Here is a 24511-nt window from a genome sequence, read left to right on the forward strand (position 1 = left end):
TATTTCTGTTTGGTTGGGTGGCTAAGGTTAGCCCAATTTTTGTCTGTTTTGAAGGATGAAACATGATTGGGGATAGCCATTGGAGTGTTTGGTTTGAGGGGTGAGATTACCTCCTTAATTTGGAATTTTTCAGTATAAGGCGATCAAATATGGTATGTACAATAATAACTAAACATCATACCACATCAATCCAAACTCATCAATCAATGGTATAAAGTAAACTTGAACTTCATTACATATCCATGACTTTTCCTCAAATGCGTGGAGCTTGATTTTGGAGGAATATTTGAATAATCTGGTTGATCCTGAACCAAATGGGTGGCATTCGTCTGAAGAACAACTATTCCAGTCCTAGGAAGGGATGGCACACCACCTTAAGGGCACTCTAGTGATAAAAACATGACTAAAATGTCATCGGTGTTAACATTCTACAGAAATGAGAAAGTATGAGATTGTCTCGGCGCCGAGAGAAAGATGAGATTCAACAAGTAATTCAGCGTCTTCTTTGTTTTATAAGAATGCCAGCTTTGAAGAAGAAGAAAAATGAAATATAAACAATTGGGTTGGTTGTAATCTATCAACTTGAATTCGTCTTCTTGCTCCAGCATTCGAAAGAGTTTTGAGATTAGGGACAAAGATGCATTGGGACTTTTGGAGAGTCGAGTTTAATTTTCTCCAAAAAAGGTAAAGAATATCCACGTCCTATCTTTGGTCCAACCCTAAAAGTAGCTTCAATTTTCCCCAGAAATCTTTTGCTCTAGCCAGACTATTCAGGTTGTTCCAGGGCAGATATTTCTATGCTTTGGTCATCAGGATGAGTGCCAATTTTCTGCATCGGTTTTGATGGACCCGGGTGTTGATCTAAGGGTGTGTTCAGTTGAGCCGTGGATTCTGAAAAATCTGTTGTGGGCCATGAGAAAACTGTTGTGAGCTGAGAACTATGAAATTTTTGAAAATTGTTTGGTTGGAACGACTGTGAAACTCTAGATTCAGTAGAAATTATGTAATGCCTCTGGAGGCTCAAAGAATGTTTATATTGCTAATTGATCGTAAAGCAATGATTTGTACATTGGTTGGTAATTCAACGATCATTTTGGAAGGAAAAATTATGACAATATAAACAATTAATTCAACAATTCATATGTATAGATCATATCAATTGAGAGCCATATGCCGTAATCTTTCCTACTTATAAAGGTTGGAGTTGGTGGTGAGTTCACATGTGGGACCACTAACCTTCAACGATGAAACAAATGCACTCAGACCAACAACCTTCATCAATACAAAGTGAGGTATAATGACCAAGAAACAGAGGAATTTACCCCTACAAGGGGGCTCCGGCAAGGAGACCCCTTGTCACCTTATTTATTTCTTATGTGTGTAGAGGGTTTATCTAGTGCTTTGGCTCATAAAGAGGAGGTTTGTGGCATTGAAGGTGTTTGGGTGTGCAGAAAATTCACCATCAGTCTCTCATTTACTATTTGCTAATGATTCCCTAATTCTTATGAGAGCGGATATGAATAATACAACCTCATTGAGACAGGTATTGGATGAATATTGTGCAAGTTTTGGACAATTGGTGAGTGAGTGGAAGTGTAGTATCTTCTTTAGCCAAATGTGAATGTGGATATCAAAGCTCGGGTCTGTGCAGAACTGAACATATTGACAGAAGCTATCTCTGACACATATCTTGGTCTTCCATCTATGGTGGGTTTGGACCGGAGTGATAGTTTCTCTCATCTCGTTGAAAGAGTTGTGAATAGACTTAAAGGTTGGAAGGAAAAGTTGTTGTCCTTAGGAGGAAATGAAATTCTTTTGAAAGCAATTATCCAATCTATCCCAGTTTATGCCATGGTTGTTTTCAAAATTCCAAAGAAAATATCTAAAGAAATCACAGATGCAATGGCGGCCTTTTGTTTGGGGGGGGGGGTACAGAGGAAGAGAAGAAAATGCACTGGCTAGCTTGGTGGAGGATGTGCCTTCCAAAAGATAAAGGAGGTATGGAGTTTCAGGGCCACCATGCTTTTAATTTAGCCATGCTAGCGAAACAAAGTTGGCGAATGATAACGCATCTGGACACTCTTTGTGCTACTGTCTTAAGAGCAAAATACTTTCCTGATGGAAATATTTTAAAGGCAGGATGTCACAGCCCTAGAATATTGTTTGTAAATAGTTGCATCTTCATCCAGGCATCATATTTAAATTTCTGAAACTTGAACTGAGGAATTTTGGAAGCCTCAAAAACTTAAAATAAAAGAGGGGCAAAAACCCTAGAAATCTCATTCATTGCTCCAAAAATGCCCTTTTAAATGTTTGATAATTTTTGGTAAGGGTTCTGGACCCAACCAAAATATTGAACATTTTTTAAGGAATTATTTTTGGGACTTTGGATTTAATTCATTAGCTATTTGAATTTGAATTATATTCATATAATTAGAATATAATTTCAAATACCCCCGGAAATATTTTATAAGCTTTTGGAAAAGTCCATCTAGCAATATAAAATATTCAGAGGAGTTTTTGGCATTGTTTGAATTATTTTCAAATTCAAAACAGTGGCAAAATCGATTAAATAAAAGAAAACAGAACTGAAATAGAAATAAGAGAGAGAGAGAAGGAAGTTACCTGGCCTCACCCGTGCAGCCCACCAGAGCCGGCCCAGCTCCTGTGCTGGTCCAGCACTGTGCGGCCCAGCCCACCGCAGTCGCCACCGTCTTCAACCTCCTGCCAGTAGGCAGGAGGGCGTGTGCCCGACGCGCGCGCGCACGCGCCGGCCACCTCATGCTTGCCGCTTGCTCCTGGACGTCGCTAGGTGCGCCACGCCACCCCCTCGGACCCCTCTCACTCTTCCTCGAGGCCCCGCCCCTCTGCTCCCTCTCTCTCGCCCGAACCCGAACGCAGCCATCGCCGCCGACTAGAACCACCGCGGCCACAGGTCCTCCCTCGCCTCTCCGACGCGCCCCCGAGCTCCGCCGTGACGTCCTCGTCCCTACCACGGAGCCACAAGACGCCAGACGCCCTGGAGCACCGTCACCGACGCCATCTTCTTCCTCTGCACCGACGGCCGTCGTCGCTTGATTCGCCGCCCACAGAGCGTCCCCGGCCTCGCCCTCGCGCTCGTTGGACTCGCGGTGAGCCGCTGACCCATTCCCCTCTTCTTCCCATGCCGTTTGGCCGCTCTAGCCATTGCTTCCGCCGGACCCGAGAGCTCGCCGTCGCCGTGCCTCGTCACCGTCGTGGCCAGAGCCACCGTGGCTCAAAGCCGGGCACACCACCGTGCTCCAAACCTCACTAGGAGCACGTAGAACCCACCAGCTTCCCCTCCCGAGCACCACAACGCCAAACCCGCAGGTGCCCGAACTCCGGCCGCCGCCTTGGAGCTCGCCGCCGTCGACTCAGGCCACCCCAGCTCCTCCCATTCGCTCCATTAGATGCGCTGCTTTGCCAGCTAGCTGTAGCCGCAAACCACGAGTAAAACGGTGCCCTGTAGCGCAAACCCGACGCGGACGCCGCCGCGATCTGAGGTTGCCGGCGGTTAAACGCCGGTAGCTGACATGGCACTGATTTAGTTAGCACTAATGACCACGCTAAACACCCCCACAGCCACTGACAGTGGGCCCCACCCCTGGTCAAACCTCAGTTAGCGCTGGGTTTGACCGGGATTAGCTCCTGTGTCACTGACGTGTGGCCCCCACACGTCAGGTTTGACCGAGCCAGCCCAGTTGACCCTGCTGACGTCACTGTGACGTGGTGCTGACGCCATAATTCATTTCTGGATTTATATTATTCAGGAAATTCCAGGAAATTGTAAAAACTTCTAAAAATCATAGAAATTCAACCGTAACTCCAAATTAAATAATTTATATATGAAAAATTATCAGAAAAATTCAAGGAATCCATCTGTACCATTTTCATGCATGTTAGAACAACTTATAGCTGCTGTTTAGCACAAATCAATTAAATGGCATTTGAATAATCACATATGGAGTTTGAATTTGAATCTTGTATTCAAACCAACTTCATTTAATCTATTGCTAGTTGCATTAGCCCAAAACACATTCATTTTGCCATGTCATGATCATGAATTATATTGTGCATTGCATTGATTGTGTTCCCTTCTGTGTTGCCGGTATTTGTCCCCTCTCGATAGACGTGATACCGATGATGTGATCGTTGACACTAATGAAGACTCAATGTTATCTTCAGAAGTGCCAGGCAAGCAAAACCCCCTTGTTCATTCCGATACAATCCCACTCTCTCGCTCCTGCTCTCTTTTACTGCATTAGGACAACATCGATTCATCTGTTACTTGCTGCGGTAGCTGAACCCCTTTATCCTTTGCATGACCTGTCATTCCACAGTAAATAGATGAAACCCACTAGCATGAGTAGGAGTTGTTTGAGCCCTGTTGTGCCTACTCATTCTTGCTTGTTTGTCATGCCTGCTACTGCTTAGAGTTGAGTCAGGTCTGATTCATCCGGGATGAATCAGAGGTGTGTGAACATGTCCTACGGTGTGTGAGCTAAGCGTGTGAACACGATTTGGTAAAGGTAGCGGTGAGAGGCCATGTAGGAGTACATGGTGGGTTGTCTCATTGCAGCCGTCCTCAGGAACTGAGTTCTGTGTTTGTGATCCATGATTCAGCTACTACCACGCATTGGGCCCGAAACCAATGGACCCTCTCGGCTTCTTGATCACCCTTGTCCTCTGTCCAGGAGTTGCAAGTAGTTTCTGGTGTTTGTAGTATGCTGGAGGCCATGCGCAGCGCTGACCGTAGGGGTGGGCTGTGATGCGGTAGGCACGTGGCACGGTGTACCGGGCGCCCGTTTGGTGTCTCGGGAACCCTGTTCACATCGTTTGGGGCTGTGAGCGAAACTCCGGCCGGATCTCCTCATGGATGGAACCCGAATAGGCGATAAACCTGGACTAGAGACTTAGGTGATTAGGTAGGTCGTGGCCGACACCCACGTTGGGCTTCCGCTTGAAGGTTGCCGAGTACATGTCGTGTAAATGGCGGTAAGTGGTGAGAGCGTGTGTGAAGAAGTACACCCCTGCAGGGTTAACATCATCTATTCGAATAGCCGTGTCCGCGGTAAAGGACTTCTGGGTTGCTTATATCAGTTCATAGACAAGTGAAAGTGGATACTCTAAAATACGCAAGATAAGCGTGAGTGCTATGGATGGCGTTCTCGTAGGGAGACGGGAGCGGTTCCATAGTGGTGTATTGATATGGTGAATATGTGGACTCGTGTGCGCCACCTCAAAAGAGTTATTTGCAGTCGTAGTTCAGGATAGCCACCGAGTCAAAGCTGGCTTGCTGCAGTTAAACCCCACCATCCCTTTGTTGATAATGATGCATATGTAGATAGTTCTGATGTAAGTCTTGCTGGGTACATTTGTACTCACGTTTGCCTATTTTATGTTTTTGCAGAGAGACTTCAGTCTCACTAGTAATTCCGCGTGATCTTCGACGTTTAGCTTGTTACCTCAGCTACGATCTTGTGCCTCGGCAGGATTGGTAGATAGTCAGGCTTCTCAGCCTTTTTCATTTATAGATGTCTGTACTCAGACATGATAGCTTCCGCTTGTACTTTGTTTTGTATGCTCTGAATGTTGGGTCATGAGACCCATGTTTGTAATATCTCGCTCCTCGGAGCCTATTGATAAATTACTTGAGTCATAGAGTCATGTTGTGATGCCATGTTGTATTTGCACATATCGAGCATATTGTGTGTATGTTATTGAAATGCTTGGTATGTGTGGGATCTGACCATCTAGTTGTTTATCTTTAGTAGCCTCTCTTACGGGGAAATGTCTCCTAGTGTTTCACTGAGCCATGGTAGCTTGCTACTGCTCCGGAACACTTAGGCTGGCCGGCATGTGTCCTTCTTTGTTCCTGTGTCTGTCCCTTCGGGGAAATGTCACGCGATGAATACCAGAGTCATGTTAGCCCGCTACAGCCCGGTTCACCGGAGTCCTGCTAGCCCAGTGCTACAGCCTGGATTCACTCGCTGATGACCGACACGTTCGATGCTAGGTCATGGATGCCTGTCCCTGTAAGTCTGTGCCACTTTGGGTTTACGACTAGCCATGTCAGCCCGGGCTCCTTATCATATGGATGCTAGCGACACTGTCATATACGTGTGCCAAAAGGCGCAAACGGTCCCGGGCAAAGGTAAGGCGACACCCGTGGGAATACCGTGCGTGAGGCCGCAAAGTGATATGAGGTGTTACATGCTAGATCGATGTGGCATTGAGTCGGGGTCCTGACAGCGTTGGTATCAGAGCTTGACTGCATGTAGGATTACCAAGCCAAACTGGTCGAAGTTGAGTCTAGAAATTCTTTAGTTATATAAGGGAATTGATTGTGGGATGGAACGTAAGGCTCTTTTTACTCCTTACACCTTATGCCTTCTGATCTGAGTCATCATCTTCTCTTCTACGGGGATTAAGAACTAGGCTATCTCTTCTTTCTATCAGGATCACGTGTTACTAATCCGTAGACTTATAGATTGTTGGACTTAAGCCTCGTTTCAGTTCCTAGTACTTCTGTATGTTAACTGTTGATCTCGAGACCTTGATATTGTGCCTCTGAGTGGTTATGCCACCATTTTTGTGAATGTCTCAAATCTTTTCTGAGCATTTACAGCCGTTATGCTGTCCGAGTCATCCCAGGTTTCTAAGTAGTCTGATGCAATTGCAAATCCTTTCTTCCCGTTTCAATGTTCCCATGGGCCAGATTAACCACACTAATCAGTGAGTTGAGGTACTTCGTTACCTTGACATATATGTTGGAGATATTATTATGATCCTAGGTGTCTTAGGGGATCATCTAGTAATTTAGCCATGATTTGTGTTCCCAGTGTGATGATTCTGGCCATCATTCTCGAAAGCATCCCGTGATGCTACTTAGTAATAGGTATTCTGTTCCTGGGTTCTTGAACCCGAGATTCACTCTACCTACTTCATGTTGATAGTAATTGCTAGTTCCTTTAGGACATTAGTAACCTTTGCGATAGTCCTCGAGGTCCATGGTATATCGTTCTTCCAAATACCATGAACCATTATGGCAGAAGTTTGTTGGATCAAAAGATCACAACAGGCCCTCTATGAGTTCTCCATGCTATATTGTGGCTCTGCCAGTTCTACTTTTCTGCATGGGTTATCCGGAAGAATTATGTTGAACTTGGTTCGACATGCTAATCCATGCATCCACAACTCAGAAAATTGTATGTTCCTTTGAGTTGTTCTCTTTAGTTGCATTCTGACCCTCGTCTATCAATTGATAGTCAAGAGTATGCGTGCGTTCGTTCATCGATGCCTATGACTCTTGTGGTCTATCAAGCCATTCTATTCCGGAATGACTAGGAGAAACAAACTCCAGTACCTCTTCCATATCCAGGATTGGGTCAAAGAAGTTGTGCTCCGCAGATCAAAATGCCAATTCAGCTTTTGCTCTGTTCTACCTTGGAGTATTACCATCTTTATATCGGGATTGTTATAGGAATTGCACACCATCCTATGAACTCTTGGTACAGTGATACTTCTTGCCATCATTGTTCATTCCTCGGTTCCTGTGTTATTGTAACCAGAATGCCGACAAGTGAATCGTGGCGTGTGAAATCAATACTGCTAGCAACTCTGTTGCTTGGTAGTTAAATGGACGATAACCTCATTCTCAGCGTATTGATTATTGAATCGTCACCCTAAGACTGATTGTGCTATCTAGTTCTTATTTCGGTGCACCCTTCGATTGATGAGTTAGGATCTTGTCAAGTCCTCACTCATTTGATCATATCGTCTTGCCCTCAAAAGCGAGATTGTTCTCGAGCTTAGTAACATACCGGTGGTTCGTGATTTTCCGAATATCTTCCCGGAAGTATTACCAGGTTGTCCCCTGACTGTTATGTTGAGCTCGTGATCAAGTTGGTTTCTTGTGAACCACCTTCTCTCCAAGAATCGGTGTTAGATATCCCTGAGCTAGTTGGTTAAGCTAGACAACAACTTGGAGAATTGGAAGATAAAAGCTTGCCTAACTTAGTTCGTTCCAAGGGATATTCATATGTAGAGTGTGTTGAAGAAAGATGATATCTTCATCGATTGGTCCCTGTGATCAGTTGCTGGACCTATTGTCTTATCAATCCTTTGATTTGAGTGTGGGCTATCGTCAAGTCAAATCAGTACCAACGATGCTCGTAATGTTGTCTTACTCGTGGTTGATCCCTCGAGCATACACCATTACATCTTTGGTCTGACCAATGCTATCACCGTGTTCACTTAACTATGGAATTCCTTTTAAAAGGAAACCCGGATGAATTGTTGTTGAGCCCATTGACAACATCCTTATCTCCTCCATGATTTTGTTGAACATTAAGCTAGTGTTGGAAACTTTTGAAAGCATTTGTTCATGCTAGTTCATGAAGCATATGTTTGGATGTAAGAAGTGACTTCCTCCAGTTCATGTGCATCTGATGCAAGTTGCCGCCGTGGATTCGAGAAAGTCAATGTTGCTTTCTTTGGAATCATTCCAAATCAGTCATGCACACGTGCGAAGAATGCTGTGGTTTGAAGACTTGCAACCTTCAATCTATATGTATCCCTAGCACACCAAGCCACTGATTGATTTGTTCAAGGAGAAGGAGTTTCTTCATAAGAGCTAATCCGGACTTATGTAAGGACTTCGATACCCTCGTTGATGGTTCCCCCTCCTGAACTCGGTAGTGTTTTATTATAAGACTACTTTGTGGTCATGCTTGTCTGGGACAACGTGTTCACATGTTTGTAGCGGAACCAGCTCATGTTTTGGAGCTTGCTATCGTAGTTCATCTCCCGAGAATCCCGCAACGTCATCTCGTCGATTTGTGTTGCAAACTTTCATTTTTCTTCCTAGACTCGATGAGCCTGGAATATCCTGACACCAACCAGATCTGAATCTCAGGCAGATATGATGGTTGGAACATTTCCCCAAGATCTATAATATTGGTCTCTCGATAACCGATAAGGTGGATGTCGTGGCCAACACACCCAGCCGGAAGACCTCCTGTTGTAGTATCTTGATTTGAGGAAGTTGGCCACCTCCCCATAGGGATTTCGTAGGATTTACTCCCTAGTTGCCCCTATGGATTTCTGTGTTCCGAAGTCCGACCTTTTTACTTGATGTTCTAGATATCAAACCATATCTATGAATGGGTTACACTAGCACATCAAGGAGAACATTAGAAGCGGAGTGCTAAATGTCTCTCGGTCGATCATCCAGATTTTATTTCCTTGGCCCCGCCAAGGGTGAAATCTGAGAAGGTGTTATCTTCCTTTGCATCTGCATCCTCCATCACCATTCATCATGGTAGTAAGTTGTTTACCGGACCCTTGACACGGATGTTGGTAAAACCTTGATGAATGTGGAAATGCTCAAGTTCTTGAGAGCACGCACAAGCGCTAGGTATTATCGCCGGCACTAACCGGGATTGCTCCTAGTCTCGTCGGTTATGCTATAACCACTCCAACAGTGAATTCACTCTTTATTGTTGGGTTCTTCCCCAGTTACCAGAATCATTCCTAGCATTTGCATTTTGTTCCTAGCTTGCACCGCCAATGTGCCATTCTACCATGGGTCTCTTCCATTTCCGGTGGCAAGCAAATTCATCCATTACGTTGTCTTCAACAAGGTAATCCACATCATCCAAGTCCGAGTATGCCATTCCACCGACCCCCTCCAAACGATCGCTCGAGAATTGCCTTAGGCTGGTTTAAAGAGTTTCAATGATCTCCGAATCAAAGGTAATTCTTCTTGCCACTTAAGGGGATATATCTACGAGTCACCATCCCTAAGATGCCTCGTTGTGGTATCATGGCAACTCAACTCCTCGCTACGTTGACAATCGATTACCACCTTCTTAAGCGTGAAATTGTTGTCTACCTAGTGAACCTTCGTCATCTGCTTCACTCCATTCCTATGGATGTGTGCTTGCCTCTCAGCTCGAGAGATGTTGCTATGTCTCATTCCGTGAGTTAATCCTGAGTTGTTCGACCTTCGAGAAGAACCATTCTTTTAGGGTCTCTCTTTTCCTCTCGTTGTCATGTTAGTTGGAGTTCTCAGAGCAAGACTTCGAGACAATGGTGGTGAACGAATCAACGTCCATTTGAAGTGCAACTGGATCGTGAAGATCGTGCTAGTTTGCGTTCCCCCTTCACCTTACCCTACACTTGAATCTCGGGACGAGATTTTTGTTTAGTGGGGGTGAGTTGTCACAGCCCTAGAATATTGTTTGTAAATAGTTGCATCTTCATCCAGGCATCATATTTAAATTTCTGAAACTTGAACTGAGGAATTTTGGAAGCCTCAAAAACTTAAAATAAAAGAGGGGCAAAAACCCTAGAAATCTCATTCATTGCTCCAAAAATGCCCTTTTAAATGTTTGATAATTTTTGGTAAGGGTTCTAGACCCAACCAAAATATTGAACATTTTTTAAGGAATTATTTTTGGGACTTTGGATTTAATTCATTAGCTATTTGAATTTGAATTATATTCATATAATTAGAATATAATTTCAAATACCCCCGGAAATATTTTATAAGCTTTTGGAAAAGTCCATCTAGCAATATAAAATATTCAGAGGAGTTTTTGGCATTGTTTGAATTATTTTTAAATTCAAAACAGTGGCAAAACAGATTAAATAAAAGAAAACAGAATTGAAATAGAAATAAGAGAGAGAGAGAAGGAAGTTACCTGGCCTCACCCGTGCAGCCCACCAGAGCCGGCCCAGCTCCTGTGCTGGTCCAGCACTGTGCGGCCCAGCCCACCGCAGTCGCCACCGTCTTCAACCTCCTGCCAGTAGGCAGGAGGGCGTGTGCCCGACGCGCGCGCGCACGCGCCGGCCACCTCATGCTTGCCGCTTGCTCCTGGACGTCGCTAGGTGCGCCACGCCACCCCCTCGGACCCCTCTCACTCTTCCTCGAGGCCCCGCCCCTCTGCTCCCTCTCTCTCGCCCGAACCCGAACGCAGCCATCGCCACCGACTAGAACCACCGCGGCCACAGGTCCTCCCTCGCCTCTCCGACGTGCCCCCGAGCTCCGCCGTGACGTCCCCGTCCCTACCACGGAGCCACAAGACGCCGGACGCCCTGGAGCACCGTCACCGACGCCATCTTCTTCCTCTGCACCGACGGCCGTCGTCGCTTGATTCGCCGCCCACAGAGCGTCCCCGGCCTCGCCCTCGCGCTCGTTGGACTCGCGGTGAGCCGCTGACCCGTTCCCCTCTTCTTCCCATGCCGTTTGGCCGCTCTAGCCATTGCTTCCGCCGGACCCGAGAGCTCGCCGCCGCCGTGCCTCGTCACCGTCGTGGCCAGAGCCACCGTGGCTCAAAGCCGGGCACACCACCGTGCTCCAAACCTCACTAGGAGCACGTAGAACCCACCAGCTTCCCCTCCCGAGCACCACAACGCCAAACCCGCAGGTGCCCGAACTCCGGCCGCCGCCTTGGAGCTCGCCGCCGTCGACTCAGGCCACCCCAGCTCCTCCCGTTCGCTCCATTAGATGCGCTGCTTTGCCAGCTAGCCGTAGCCGCAAACCACGAGTAAAACGGTGCCCTGTAGCGCAAACCCGACGCGGACGCCGCCGCGATCTGAGGTTGCCGGCGGTTAAACGCCGGTAGCTAACGTGGCGCTGATTTAGTTAGCACTAATGACCATGCTAAACACCCCCACAGCCACTGACAGTGGGCCCCACCCCTGGTCAAACCTCAGTTAGCGCTGGGTTTGACCGGGATTAGCTCATGTGTCACTGACGTGTGGCCCCCACACGTTAGGTTTGACCGAGCCAGCCCAGTTGACCCTGCTGACGTCACTGTGACGTGGTGCTGACGCCATAATTCATTTCTGGATTTATATTATTCAGGAAATTCCAGGAAATTGTAAAAACTTCTAAAAATCATAGAAATTCAACCGTAACTCCAAATTAAATAATTTATATATGAAAAATTATCAGAAAAATTCAAGGAATCCATCTGTACCATTTTCATGCATGTTAGAACAACTTATAGCTGCTGTTTAGCACAAATCAATTAAATGGCATTTGAATAATCACATATGGAGTTTGAATTTGAATCTTGTATTCAAACCAACTTCATTTAATCTGTTGCTAGTTGCATTAGCCCAAAACACATTCATTTTGCCATGTCATGATCATGCATTATATTGTGCATTGCATTGATTGTGTTCCCTTCTGTGTTGCCGGTATTTGTCCCCTCTCGATAGACGTGATACCGATGATGTGATCGTTGACACTAATGAAGACTCAATGTTATCTTCAGAAGTGCCAGGCAAGCAAAACCCCCTTGTTCATTCCGATACAATCCCACTCTCTCGCTTCTGCTCTCTTTTACTGCATTAGGACAACATCGATTCATCTGTTACTTGCTGCGGTAGCTGAACCCCTTTATCCTTTGCATGACCTGTCATTCCACAGTAAATAGATGAAACCCACTAGCATGAGTAGGAGTTGTTTGAGCCCTGTTGTGCCTACTCATTCTTGCTTGTTTGTCATGCCTGCTACTGCTTAGAGTTGAGTCAGGTCTGATTCATCCGGGATGAATCAGAGGTGTGTGAACATGTCCTACGGTGTGTGAGCTAAGCGTGTGAACACGATTTGGTAAAGGTAGCGGTGAGAGGCCATGTAGGAGTACATGGTGGGTTGTCTCATTGCAGCCGTCCTCAGGAACTGAGTTCTGTGTTTGTGATCCATGATTCAGCTACTACCACGCATTGGGCCCGAAACCAATGGACCCTCTCGGCTTCTTGATCACCCTTGTCCTCTGTCCAGGAGTTGCAAGTAGTTTCTGGTGTTTGTAGTATGCTGGAGGCCGTGGGCAGCGCTGACCGTAGGGGTGGGCTGTGATGCGGTAGGCATGTGGCACGGTGTACCGGGCGCCCGTTTGGTGTCTCGGGAACCCTGTTCACATCGTTTGGGGCTGTGAGCGAAACTCCGGCCGGATCTCCTCATGGATGGAACCCGAATAGGCGATAAACCTGGACTAGAGTGTTTAGGCAGGCCGTGGCCGACACCCACGTTGGGCTTCCGCTTGAAGGTTGCCGAGTACATGTCGTGTAAACGGCGGTAAGTGGTGAGAGCGTGTGTGAAGAAGTACACCCCTGCAGGGTTAACATCATCTATTCGAATAGCCGTGTCCGCGGAAAAGGACTTCTGGGTTGCTTATATCAGTTCATAGACAAGTGAAAGTGGATACTCTAAAATACGCAAGATAAGCGTGAGTGCTATGGATGGCGTTCTCGTAGGGAGACGGGAGCGGATCCATAGTGGTGTATTGGTTGGTGAGTATGTGGACTCGTGTGCGCCACCTCAAAAGAGTCGCTTGCAGTCGTAGTTTAGGATAGCCACCGAGTCAAAGCTGGCTTGCTGCAGTCAAACTCCACCACCCCCTTTGTTGATAATGATGCATGTGTAGATAGATCTGATGTAAGTCTTGCTGGGTACATTTGTACTCACGTTTGCCTATTCTATGTTTTTGCAGAGAGACTTCAGTCTCACTAGTAGTTCCGCTTGGACTTCGACGTTTAGCTTGATACCTCAGCTACGATCTTGTGCCCTCGGCAGGATCTGATAGATAGTCAGGCTTCTCAGCCTTTTTCATTTATAGATGTCTGTACTCAGACATGATAGCTTCCGCTTGTGCTTTGACTTGTATGCTCTGATTGTTGGGTCATGAGACCCATGTTTGTAATATCTCGCTCCTCGGAGCCTATTGATTAAAATACTTGATTTGTAGAGTCATGTTGTGATGCCATGTTGTATTTGCACATATCGAGCATATTGTGTGTATGTTGTTGAAATGCTTGGTATGTGTGGGATCTGACCATCTAGTTGTTTATCTTTAGTAGCCTCTCTTACCGGGAAATGTCTCCTAGTGTTTCCACTGAGCCATGGTAGCTTGCTACTGCTCCGGAACACTTAGGCTGGCCGGCATGTGTCCTTCTTCGTTCCTGTGTCTGTCCCTTCGGGGAAATGTCACGCGATGAATACCAGAGTCCTGTTAGCCTGCTACAGCCCGGTTCACCGGAGTCCTGCTAGCCCAGTGCTACAGCCTGGATTCACTCGCTGATGACCGACACGTTCGATGCTGGGTCATGGATGCCTGTCCCTGTAAGTTTGTGCCACTTTGGGTTTACGACTAGCCATGTCAGCCCGGGCTCCTTATCATATGGATGCTAGCGACACTGTCATATACGTGTGCCAAAAGGCGCAAATGGTCCCGGGCAAAGGTAAGGCGACACCCGTGGGAATACCGTGCGTGAGGCCGCAAAGTGATATGAGGTGTTACATGCTAGATCGATGTGGCATTGAGTCGGGGTCCTGACACAGGACCAAAAAAGGGATCATCTTTTACGTGGTAGAGTATCATCGATGGTCTGCAAACGTTCAGGAGAGGCCACATTTGGAGAGTTGGTTCCGGTGAGAAAATAAATATCTGGGAGCACCACTGGGTACCTTCGAGTCCAATAAGGATGATCCAGACAAGGAAAGGGAACGTGTTACTAAAAACAGTGAATGAGTTGATTAATCCCAATACAGGAGCCTGGGATGTGGAACTTATCAGGATTATTTTCCTTCCAATTGATGCAGAAATAATTTTGAGAATTCCTCTATCAGTGCATCTAAACGAGGATTTTGTAGCATGGCATAAGACCAAATCGCACTCATTTTCTATTCGGTCAGCCTACTACTCAGTATGGGAACACCAGTTTGGTTCAAAAATTATTAGTAGTGAAGGGACCTCAAATGTTAATCCTGTTTGGTCGGCTATGTGAAAGTTGGAAGTCCCTAGTAAGATAAAATTATTCATCTGGCGAGCTCTTAAAGGTGTTATTCCTGGTATGACAGTTCTCACTTCTAGGCATATTAAAGTCTCAGCAGAATGTCCTATTTGTCGTTCTGGCCTGAAGATATTCGCCATTTATTGTTTATTTGTACACGCGCTCGACAAGTTTGGAAGGCACTTGGCCTTAATACAGTTATTGATCAAGCTTTGGCAGTGGATCTTTCGGGATCTGTAGTTTTGAAAGAAATCCTACGATGGCCACACAGGAAGTCGCCAGTGTTAAGACAGCTAGGCTTGCAAGAAACAGTGGTTGTGGCCTCATGGTGCATATGGAGGAAAAGGAGAGAAGCAAGGAAAGGCGAGAACGTCAAACAACCTCTTAGCTCAGCTTTCGCTATCCAAGCACTAACATCAGACTATGCAGAGAAGTCTCCTCAGGAGCAGGCGAGAAGAGTTGGCTGGGCGAAACCACTTATTGGTACTTACAAGGTAAACACTGATGCATCTTTCTTTGAAGATGGTACAAGATCAATGGCTGCTGTTGTGCGTAATAGTCGTGGGGAAGCAGTTGCCGGTGCTGCAGAGATTTTCAGTTATGCCTCAGGTGTTGCGTCTGCAGAAGCAATGTCACTTTATCTTGGTCTTCAACTAGTACGTGATATTGGATGCTCAAAAATCATCGTGGAGTCAAACTGTTTAGGGCTCGTTATCGTTTGCAATGGAGGTTCAGAGATATTGGCATCGTATACTACTATTTTATATGATGCTTTCCAACTTGCACATGAGATATCGTTGATTCAGTTCCGTCATTGCCCCAGGGAAGCAAATAAGTTGGCACATGTTTTAGCGAGACATGCTTATGACTCAATAGAAATGATTTGATGGGATGATGTTCCGCCTAATTTTCTATTACCTCATGTACTGAATGATGTAACACTCTCAAGTTTGCGATAAAGTGCCAAGAGACTTCCTTTCAACACTTAACAAATGCAGAAATGCAACTCCAACTCAAAATAATGCTCTTGTTTTTAGTTTCTTCCTAACCAATCTCTCCCATTTCTATATCATAGAATTATGGGAGTGAACAAATTGCAATTCCAAAACGAAGATAGCCATTGTCCTATGTTTCAACATTCGAAATGTTGTGTCTTCCAATGATCGCTTAAGATTCTCCAACGCCCGCCGTATGATTTTTCATATTTTTTTTTGGTTCTTTTTAATTGTAAACTGAGTGTAAAGGCAGCATGAGACAATATTTTGATGACTTCCTAAGCCAGTGATTGAACTCCTCACGGGCATTGTGCTAGTATTATAAAAGACTTGGACCACACAAGCATATGATGTAGCAAACCTATCTTTTGCAAAAAAAGAAAGCATCGACTATCATTGCAACTATTGAAATATTTTTCATTCAACTTGCTATCACGAATGAAACTACGCAAGCCATGCAAGGAATGATGATACCATTTTCTGTTGAAATAACCTAGCATCTTCAAAGAGGATGGTGGAAGTGCTGCCGGCTGAGCTACAAGGCGGCAATGTTTCAACAAGGCATTGGGCGCTATCCGGGTGTTGCGACAGAGCAGCAACACGAGAGAAGAGCCGCACGCATAATGACTAACAGGCAAGGGGATTTCTCTGTGCGCTTTGACCAAACAATTCGAGGGGGAGAGGGCATCCAACGGCTGAAGGAAGACAGATCGAACAGCTCTGGAGGTGCCCAGCTACATCCTCCCAGACTCGTTTGGTTGGCTAAAGTTGGTTGAAAAAGAACAACCAAACGAACCCTAAGGTAATCTACCGCACGACACACACCCAAACTACCAGAATTAATTCAACCAAAGAAATAACGAAGGAAACTGAAGCAGGGCAAACAAATTCAGAAATAAACACTAGAACCAAAGCCAGCTTAACATGGAACCACAACTCTTCTAATTACTTTTGGTGATCATTGAATTGTTTGATGCTACAACACGCTTGAATGCTTGATGGTGTAATGTTACAACTGATGAAGAGACATTTCCTCCACTAATATTGGCCAAAGGCACCGGCGATGAGGAGCGGGTGCACGACACCGAAGATGCTATTTCCAGCTTCTAAGCGAGTCTGCTGCCAGGTTCACTCTGGGAACTTCATTTCATACTGCTGAGTGGACTGACATAACAAAGAACAACAAACTAGTAAATTAGCAAACTAAATGCGCAAGGGAAAATCTCAAGTCAACAGGAAAGTGTGGCATTTACCATAAATGTTGCAGTAATCATCTTTCCCGCAAACCATCGCCCTTGAAGTGCTTTCTGTGCACCCATGGCGGCCGTTATGCTATCGAACCGCAGGTACACAAAGCCTGCGGTATTTCTGCAAATCAATGGCATTACCAAAGGTTAGGCCATAAGAATTTCTGTTACTACATAACAGGACTTCTCAAGGAAGATATGGTTTGAACTTTGGGATCATAAGTCACACAACCAACAGAAGTGTAGTTTTCTGCAAGAGATAAGGCCATATAACAAATAACAAAAGCAGAAAGCTTCTCGGTTTAAAGCAAATGTACTATGATCCAAAAATGTAATATTAGTGAGCAAGCAAACAAGAAAAATAATGAAGTGAGCAGGCAATGTTTCAGTCTTGTCTAAGATAATCTACAAGAGAACTAGAGGATGTTTCAATAAAGCAGCGTGGCAATAGTGAAACAGCCAAAAAGGATTCTGACAGCATGGCTCAACACAATTGTTTGAATAAATTAATAAGAATCAGTTACTTACTTGTCTACAAAAATGTGTCTTACTTGCCCAAACTTAGAGCATTCTTCTCGAACATCATCTCTAATATCTAAATCAAAATCAGGATCCGTCTGCAACAAAAAGTGAGAATGTTATCATATAGTTTTTGTTGAACCAAAGGGAGATCAAAGCTCCTCCAGGCTATATAACAAGAAAATATTGACCGTTGGCGGCAATAAAAATAACAATAATTCAGTAGTTAAATACCTCCACAGCTGGATCAAACATATTCTTGAGCAATAGGCATTCACTAGGTGGAGCCGTGTCAATGGACTGGGTAATGACCGGAATAGATGCCCCTGGAATTAAACCAAGACCAGGCACTGTAGACTGTAGCACAGGACCGGTTGCAGGAGCACCAAGAACTGACACAGGTGGTAGTGCCACGGCAGAAGCACCCAACCCAGAAGTCAAACTGTAGATTGGCAGATTAAAAAGAAAGGTGATGTTAGATGAGAGCATTATGTAGAGATATGCAGATACCAAGATATTAAAAAAAAGGCGTTTATGTTAAACTCATGATGTGCAACTGTTTTTTGAACTTGGAAAAGAAATCTTAAAAGCATCATGGCACAGGTTTCTTGCCAAGCTAACTTGTTAATATTTGCAAGAGCCTGAACATCACAAGAATATAAAGGTATTTTAGCAAGTTTTTCCTTCATGCGTTAAGCATTCATCATTCACACTTGATAACAACAAAATATTATTTTTACCCCAGTTCCTCATTTCTCAAGTGATCACTATTCGCAGTTAAATGTTAGAACTGTAGTGCAACAGAATATTTTAATCAAAAGTACACCAAAGAATTGGAGGAGGTCCATGGAGAATGACCTTCACAAACTATATATATGGTAACAAGTGTTGTTGTAGTGGTGGATGAATCCTGACGATGATATAGTAGAGGTCAATAACGAAAGATTTGGATACGAACTATTGGCACTCTTACAAGTAATATAATGGACATTCTATACTACTCAACCATCAACTGCAGGCTATGCAGCCTCTATCATAAGCTTCGTAGATTAAGGAGAATTTGTATCCAATCATATACATTAAGCATCTACATTGTATGTGTCACTTCAAATGTTAGAAGTTCAGAACTATCTTGAGGTTATGACATAATCTAGGATGGGTGGGATGATGTGAAAAGCTCAAACTAATACGAACAAATATTTGAGTTTGCATGTATAGAAATAGCATACCAGGGAAAACTAAAATATATATTTGATCTATAAAATAGCAAAAGAGACATGAATGCCAGATAAGATTGTAACATAGTCATGGAAAGAATATATCCTGTCAAGGACAATATAAAGACAAAAAATGTCATCAACTTGACAGAAATATACCTGGTGGTGGCGCCACTACGGTCCAGTTTCTGCATAAGAAGAGCTCTCGAGCTAGCATTCAGTGCCTGCATGCATGCGACAAGTCAAACAATGATATTAAACTATCTAGATAACATTTGACAACAGTCATGCGTTGCCCTGCTCTTGAGCTGGTGTAAATGGCACTTATTTTGGATCAGAGGGAGTAACTTTTAACTGATTTCTCAGAAAACATATGACAACAGAAAGGTGCTTTGGCATATTTTAAAAAGCAAACAGGAATGTGTGCAATGGCTATTATGCATCAACTTCAAAATAATATGTAAAGATAGGACATACAGACTGCAGCAATGCAATTCATCATGTCACCCATTTTAGATACTAGAAATCTGAGAACCGAGGCAGCGGCATGGTTGAATAAAACAAATTTGCTGCTAAAAAGTATGAAGGCGTGGATACTAAACATACGCAATGGTTAAGTACTTTAATACCATGATACAAAAACCCTTTACAAGGAATATGATACATCATGTCCCAAGAAACCCAACTTAAAAAACAGAAAACATGTACAAAAATTCCCAGTAACACCTACCAAGCCTCCACCTTCGTCATCATCCAAATCGCCTGCGGTTGCCCCACTGGCTTGCACTCCCGGTTGCTCCGTCACAGCTGAAACCTGGTCATGATATTTGATTGGCATATTGGCATGTGGTGTAACAAAGTTAAAAGTTAAAACAACCAAGAGGGAGGCAGGTAACCCGTAAGAACTCACCTTGATTACTTTTCCAGCAATATCAAGTTGACCATTTAAACTCTGAGCAGCTTTTGCATCTTCCAGACGTGCAAACTAAGTAATGAGATGGGGCAGAGTGAGAAACTGAGAATTACGCACAAACAGAAAAATGAACTGCTTTCATAACAAAATACATGCCTGCACAAAACCAAAACCTTTACATAATCCGGTAAGTGGGTCTACAGGCAGCTGGACAAGCTCAACCAATCCAAATGGTTCGAAGACCTGGAAAAAAGAACCCTTAAATAATGGCACAAATACCACATAACAAGGATATATAAGCAGCAGTAACATGCATGACCCTATAAAACGAAATCAACAACCACTAGTTAAGGAGTTTTCAGTTATGTAAACTTTAGAAATAATAATTTTGTTTTCACGCGCAACAGGGTTATCATAGACCTGCACATATAAACTATATGCTTGATTATTACCAGTCTCAATTGCTCCTCTGTAATATTGGAGTGAAGATTTCCAACATACAACTTCCTTGCCCCACCTGATGCGGCTACACTTGACGAAGCATTAGACTGAACTAGATTCTTTTCAGCCTCTGATGGCTTAACGTCCACTGGTTGACCAAGAAGCGGTTGACCTCTAAGAGCAATCGCCATTGGAACCGACATAGCATCATAAAATTCAATATACCTGACAATGCAAGAACATTCAAATTAGATTATCAGCTGTCAACAAGGCCATCTTTATTTCTAGGGCCAATATCATGTGCTCCAAACAATATGCTGCAAGACGTTATCCCTAAAATATTGGCTGTTCACACGAATTCTATTGAAAATGCACAAAAATAGCAATGTGAAACAGTCATGTATTATGTTAAACACTGCATAGTCAAAATTATGTGTTCTATCTTCTGTCCATCATCACAACAAAATAAAATAAAATTGGGAACAGCAAGGGTGCAATGGTAACAAAAGAATTGCAAGACAATGCACAGCAAATATGATACACATTAAATACTCACCCGACTCCTTTAGAACGTCGTGAGTTTCGATCCATTATTAAGCGGACATCCCGGACCTAGAAAAATAACATGACAAAGTTTAAAAAAAAAGATCGATAATGCACTAAATAGCAAATAGATGAATATCAACAGAAAACATCTTATCACTGGTTAGTGTAAGGTCAAGGTGAAGGAACAATCCAAAAGCATTCATCAGTTAGGTTTCGGTTCATCTAATTAGAAAATAATATTCCTCTTTAACAGAACCAGCTTATTATCTGTTTAATTCAAGAGAAAGTTTAGCGAACTGACATTGTGTATAGTGTACATATCACAAATGTTCCACTCTCCAAAATAAAGAATAAAACAAGATAAACAGGGTGATTACTAGTATAACAAAAAGGGTGCAAAAATTGGAGGCTTGCCTTCCCGGCCCTTGAGTTAAAGAACAAAACAAGATAAACAGGGTGATTACTACTAGAACAAAAAGGGTGTAAAAGCAGATGCTTGCCTTCCCGGCCCTTGAGAAGAACTCATACACATCTCTTTCATCCGCCTTCAATGATAGCTGTCATTATGCTTATAAACATTAGCTTCGAGACAAAAATTCTCAAAATTGCATATACCAACAGGCTGAATATGTTAGCTTGTTAAATGAACGCAACCTGGAAGGCAAATACAGTTCTTTGATCTCTTTCTGGATCTGCTTCAGGTTCGGCACCATCTTCTTTCCTACGTCTGCAAACAGGAAAAAAATATTCATAAGAATGGATATATAGGAAAACAGAAACAACGATTACGAATCAGATATCATCAGCTCAAATAATTTACAGCTATACATCATACTAACATTCTCCCCATTTATCAATACAAATACAGTCAAAGAGTCAAGAAGCACTGCAGTCAGTGTCACGAAAGGGAAAAAACAGACACCCAGCAAATCAACATCCTATCGGGGCGGAAGAAAAGGGTAAGCCCTGCATTGTAAGACATGCGATTGTTTAGGTAACTTGACTTTAATATCTCCTGCAAAGAGGGAGCAGAAATTAAAAGGCTTATTTGTGCAAGGGGACAAACATTGAGTCCTCTTTACAATAAGAGGCAATGCTTCAGTGAAAAATCCCAACACACCCCTTCATCGGAATTCTGCAACAGGAGAAATATAGTTCAGCCTTGTGTTCTGGATGCAGGAAATCTGTAATCACAGATGTCGTCATTGCTCTCAGAAACACGCTACCGAGCAAAACCGCAAAATGATATCATCACGTATAGATTTCCAGATTCATTATCCTATTATATGCTATGCCAACTTCATATAGGAACTCAAAATAAATCACCTTATATCCAAGGTCGGGCTCAATATCAAGACCAACTGAAGACTGCACTAGCACATTGAATCTGCAGGTTCCAATACTAATATTTAATAATCGTATTACTTTGAAGAAACCAAGGCATATGACATAAGAAATTTTAAGAAACACAACTGAACACTGGCTGCGGTCTGGTAGAGGAAAAGTACTAAGTGAAAATTTGATGCTATAGGTGCACAAATATGCAGCAAACACATCATCCCTTCCAATCCTAAGGTCGGTATATGCGCGAGCCAGAACACACAAACCCAGATGTACCATGTCACTATTAGAAAGCAATTCCGATAAAGTTCAGAGTCATGAAGTGGCACCTGACGTCACGGTCACGGTAGTCGCGCTCACGGAAGCGCTCTCGCTCTCGCTCGTCGTCGCCGCGGCGACGCTCCGACCGGCTGCGGCTCCTCCGCTCCCTCTCCCTCTCCTCGCGGTCGCGGTCGCGGCTTCTCCGCTCCCTGTCCTTCTCCCTCTCCCGCTCGCTCTCCCTGCCCAGCCTCTCCTTCTCCCTCACGTCCCGGTCCCGGTCGCGGTCGCGGCGCTCCCGGCTGCTGCGGTGGCGCTCCCGGCTCTCAAGGTCGCGGTGCTCGGAGCGAGAGCGCTTGGACCGGCGCTCGCCGTCGTGGCGGTCCTCTCCGTCGCCGGCGCTGCTCCGGCGGCGGGAGCCGCGGTCCTTCCCGTCGGATCCGTTGGCCGGAGGCGCGGCGGAGGCCTCGACCGTCTTCTCGAGGTACTCGTACTCGTCGAAGTCCATGGCGATGACGAGGTGGAAACCCTAGATTCGTGGAGAGAGAAAAAGAGAAGAGGCGCCGCGGCTAAACCCCAGCCCTCGGCTTTTCTATCGGGAAGGACGGAAAGAATTTTCGCGACGCTGACTGCTGGACCACAGCCCGTGTCTTGTCGGTTCTGGTGGTAGAATTGAGCACGGGAAATCTCCTTGTTGGACTCTCAAGCTTATGGCCGGGGCTGGACTGCCTAATACTTTGGGCCTCCAGAGCAACGGCGCAAAAGAAAGCTTTTCGTCCAAATCACTAATTTCGAAGCAGCAAGAACTTACGCTGAAGATTGAAAACCTTCTTGAACAGGAGGAAATCTATTGGGCTCAAAGAGGTCATACGAATTGGCTGCGACGCGGCGACCGTAACACAAAATTTTATCATCAGTACGCTTCATCCCGTAGGCGCCGTAATTTAATTAAGAGATTGAAAAATAATAATGATGAATGGGTTGAGGGGAATGATAACCTCAAGCCCCTCATTTTCGATTACTTTCGGAGCCTCTTTGATTCTGATGCAGGAATGATAGATGAGGATTTGCTGTCCACTGTTAAACCAGTGGTTACGCCGCATATGAATGCTTTATTAATTGCACCATATACACAGGAGGAAGTAAACAAAGCCCTATTCCAAATTGGCGATATGAAGGCTCCTGGACCGGACGGCCTTCATGCTATTTTCTTCAAACGCTTCTGGCACATTGTTGGAGAGGAGCTTACTAGAGAAGTACTTGATGCTATCAACAATAAGAAGATCCCAGATGGGTGGAATGCTACCAATGTTGTGCTAATCCCAAAGGTGGACAGCCCTGAGGTAATAACCCAATTCAGACCCATTAGTTTATGCAACGTGGTATACAAGATAATCTCAAAGATGCTGGCCAATAGACTGGAAAAAATCCTTCCTGACGTGATTTCCCCGACACAAAGTGCTTTTGTACCAGGCAGGTTAATAACTGATAATGTGTTGGTCGCTTATGAATGCTTTCATTCCATTAAAAAGCGAACACATGGCTCAAATGGTGTTTGTGCTCTTAAGTTGGACATGCTAAAAGCATACGACAGAGTAGAATGGGATTTTCTTCGGCAGATGATGATAAGGTTGGGTTTTCATTCGCAATGGGTTGAACTTATTATGGAGTGTGTCTCCTCCGTAAGCTACCAAATCAGATTTAATGACATGGAAACAGAGGAGTTTTTACCAGCCAGAGGCCTTCGACAGGGCGATCCTTTGTCCCCATACCTCTTTTTGATATGTTCTGAAGGCCTATCAAGTCTGCTAGCTCATGAGGAAGAAATTGGTGGAATTGAAGGTATAAAAGTTTCAAGGAATGTCCCTTCTATTTCTCATCTTTTATTTGCAGATGATTCTTTGATACTGATGAGAGCAACTAATCAGAATGCAAACACGCTGAAAAGGATTCTCGACATGTACTGTGTTAGTTCAGGGCAGCGTGTAAGTACCCCAAAATCCAGTATATTTTTTAGTCCTAATACCAGAGTAAATGACAGGGAGAGTGTTTGCGGAATGCTGGACATATTAACTGAAGCTCTGTCAGATAAGTATCTGGGTTTACCAACTATGGTTGGGGTTGACCGTAGTGACTGTTTTCAGCACCTAGTTGACAGAGTGTGCCAGAGACTGAAGGGATGGAAAGAAAAGACTTTATCAATGCAAG

At 44.4% G+C, this 24511-nt stretch overlaps 1 protein-coding gene across 2 annotated transcripts; it reads right to left on the reverse strand.

Annotated features, from left to right (window-relative positions):
- Window positions 1-16740: 16740 nt before the first annotated feature.
- On the reverse strand, window positions 16741-22911 carry LOC119284746 (RNA-binding protein 39-like). 2 transcript variants are annotated; one of them, XM_037563909.1, is made up of 13 exons: window positions 22375-22911; window positions 21359-21431; window positions 21205-21261; window positions 20715-20770; window positions 20170-20383; window positions 19874-19960; window positions 19715-19789; window positions 19535-19618; window positions 18964-19028; window positions 17822-18029; window positions 17597-17685; window positions 17075-17189; window positions 16741-16985 (listed from the first exon to the last, which is right to left on the reverse strand). In XM_037563909.1, exons 1-13 carry the CDS (start codon window positions 22809-22811, stop codon window positions 16950-16952), a joined length of 1596 nt encoding a protein of 531 aa, XP_037419806.1. In that variant the 5' UTR covers window positions 22812-22911; the 3' UTR covers window positions 16741-16949. The 2 variants fall into 2 exon arrangements, with proteins under 2 accessions (XP_037419806.1, XP_037419807.1); XM_037563910.1 differs by lacking the exon at window positions 22375-22911 and adding an exon at window positions 21544-21774.
- Window positions 22912-24511: the final 1600 nt, after the last annotated feature.

The sequence above is a fragment of the Triticum dicoccoides genome, chromosome 4A, assembly GCF_002162155.2.
Source record: "Triticum dicoccoides isolate Atlit2015 ecotype Zavitan chromosome 4A, WEW_v2.0, whole genome shotgun sequence".
In the NCBI taxonomy this organism is placed as follows: Eukaryota; Viridiplantae; Streptophyta; class Magnoliopsida; order Poales; family Poaceae; genus Triticum; species Triticum dicoccoides.

Bases quoted from the DNA above. Each gene is read 5' to 3' on its own strand.
- LOC119284746 (XM_037563909.1), bottom strand. From the start codon at position 22,811: ATGGACTTCGACGAGTACGAGTACCTCGAGAAGACGGTCGAGGCCTCC. The intron at 21,432-22,374 runs GTGCCACTTCAT...TCCTGTTTGCAG, and splicing joins TACCGTGACCGTGACGTCAG to ACGTAGGAAAGAAGATGGTG. The intron at 16,986-17,074 runs GTAAATGCCACA...TTGTTATGTCAG, and splicing joins TGATTACTGCAACATTTATG to TCCACTCAGCAGTATGAAAT.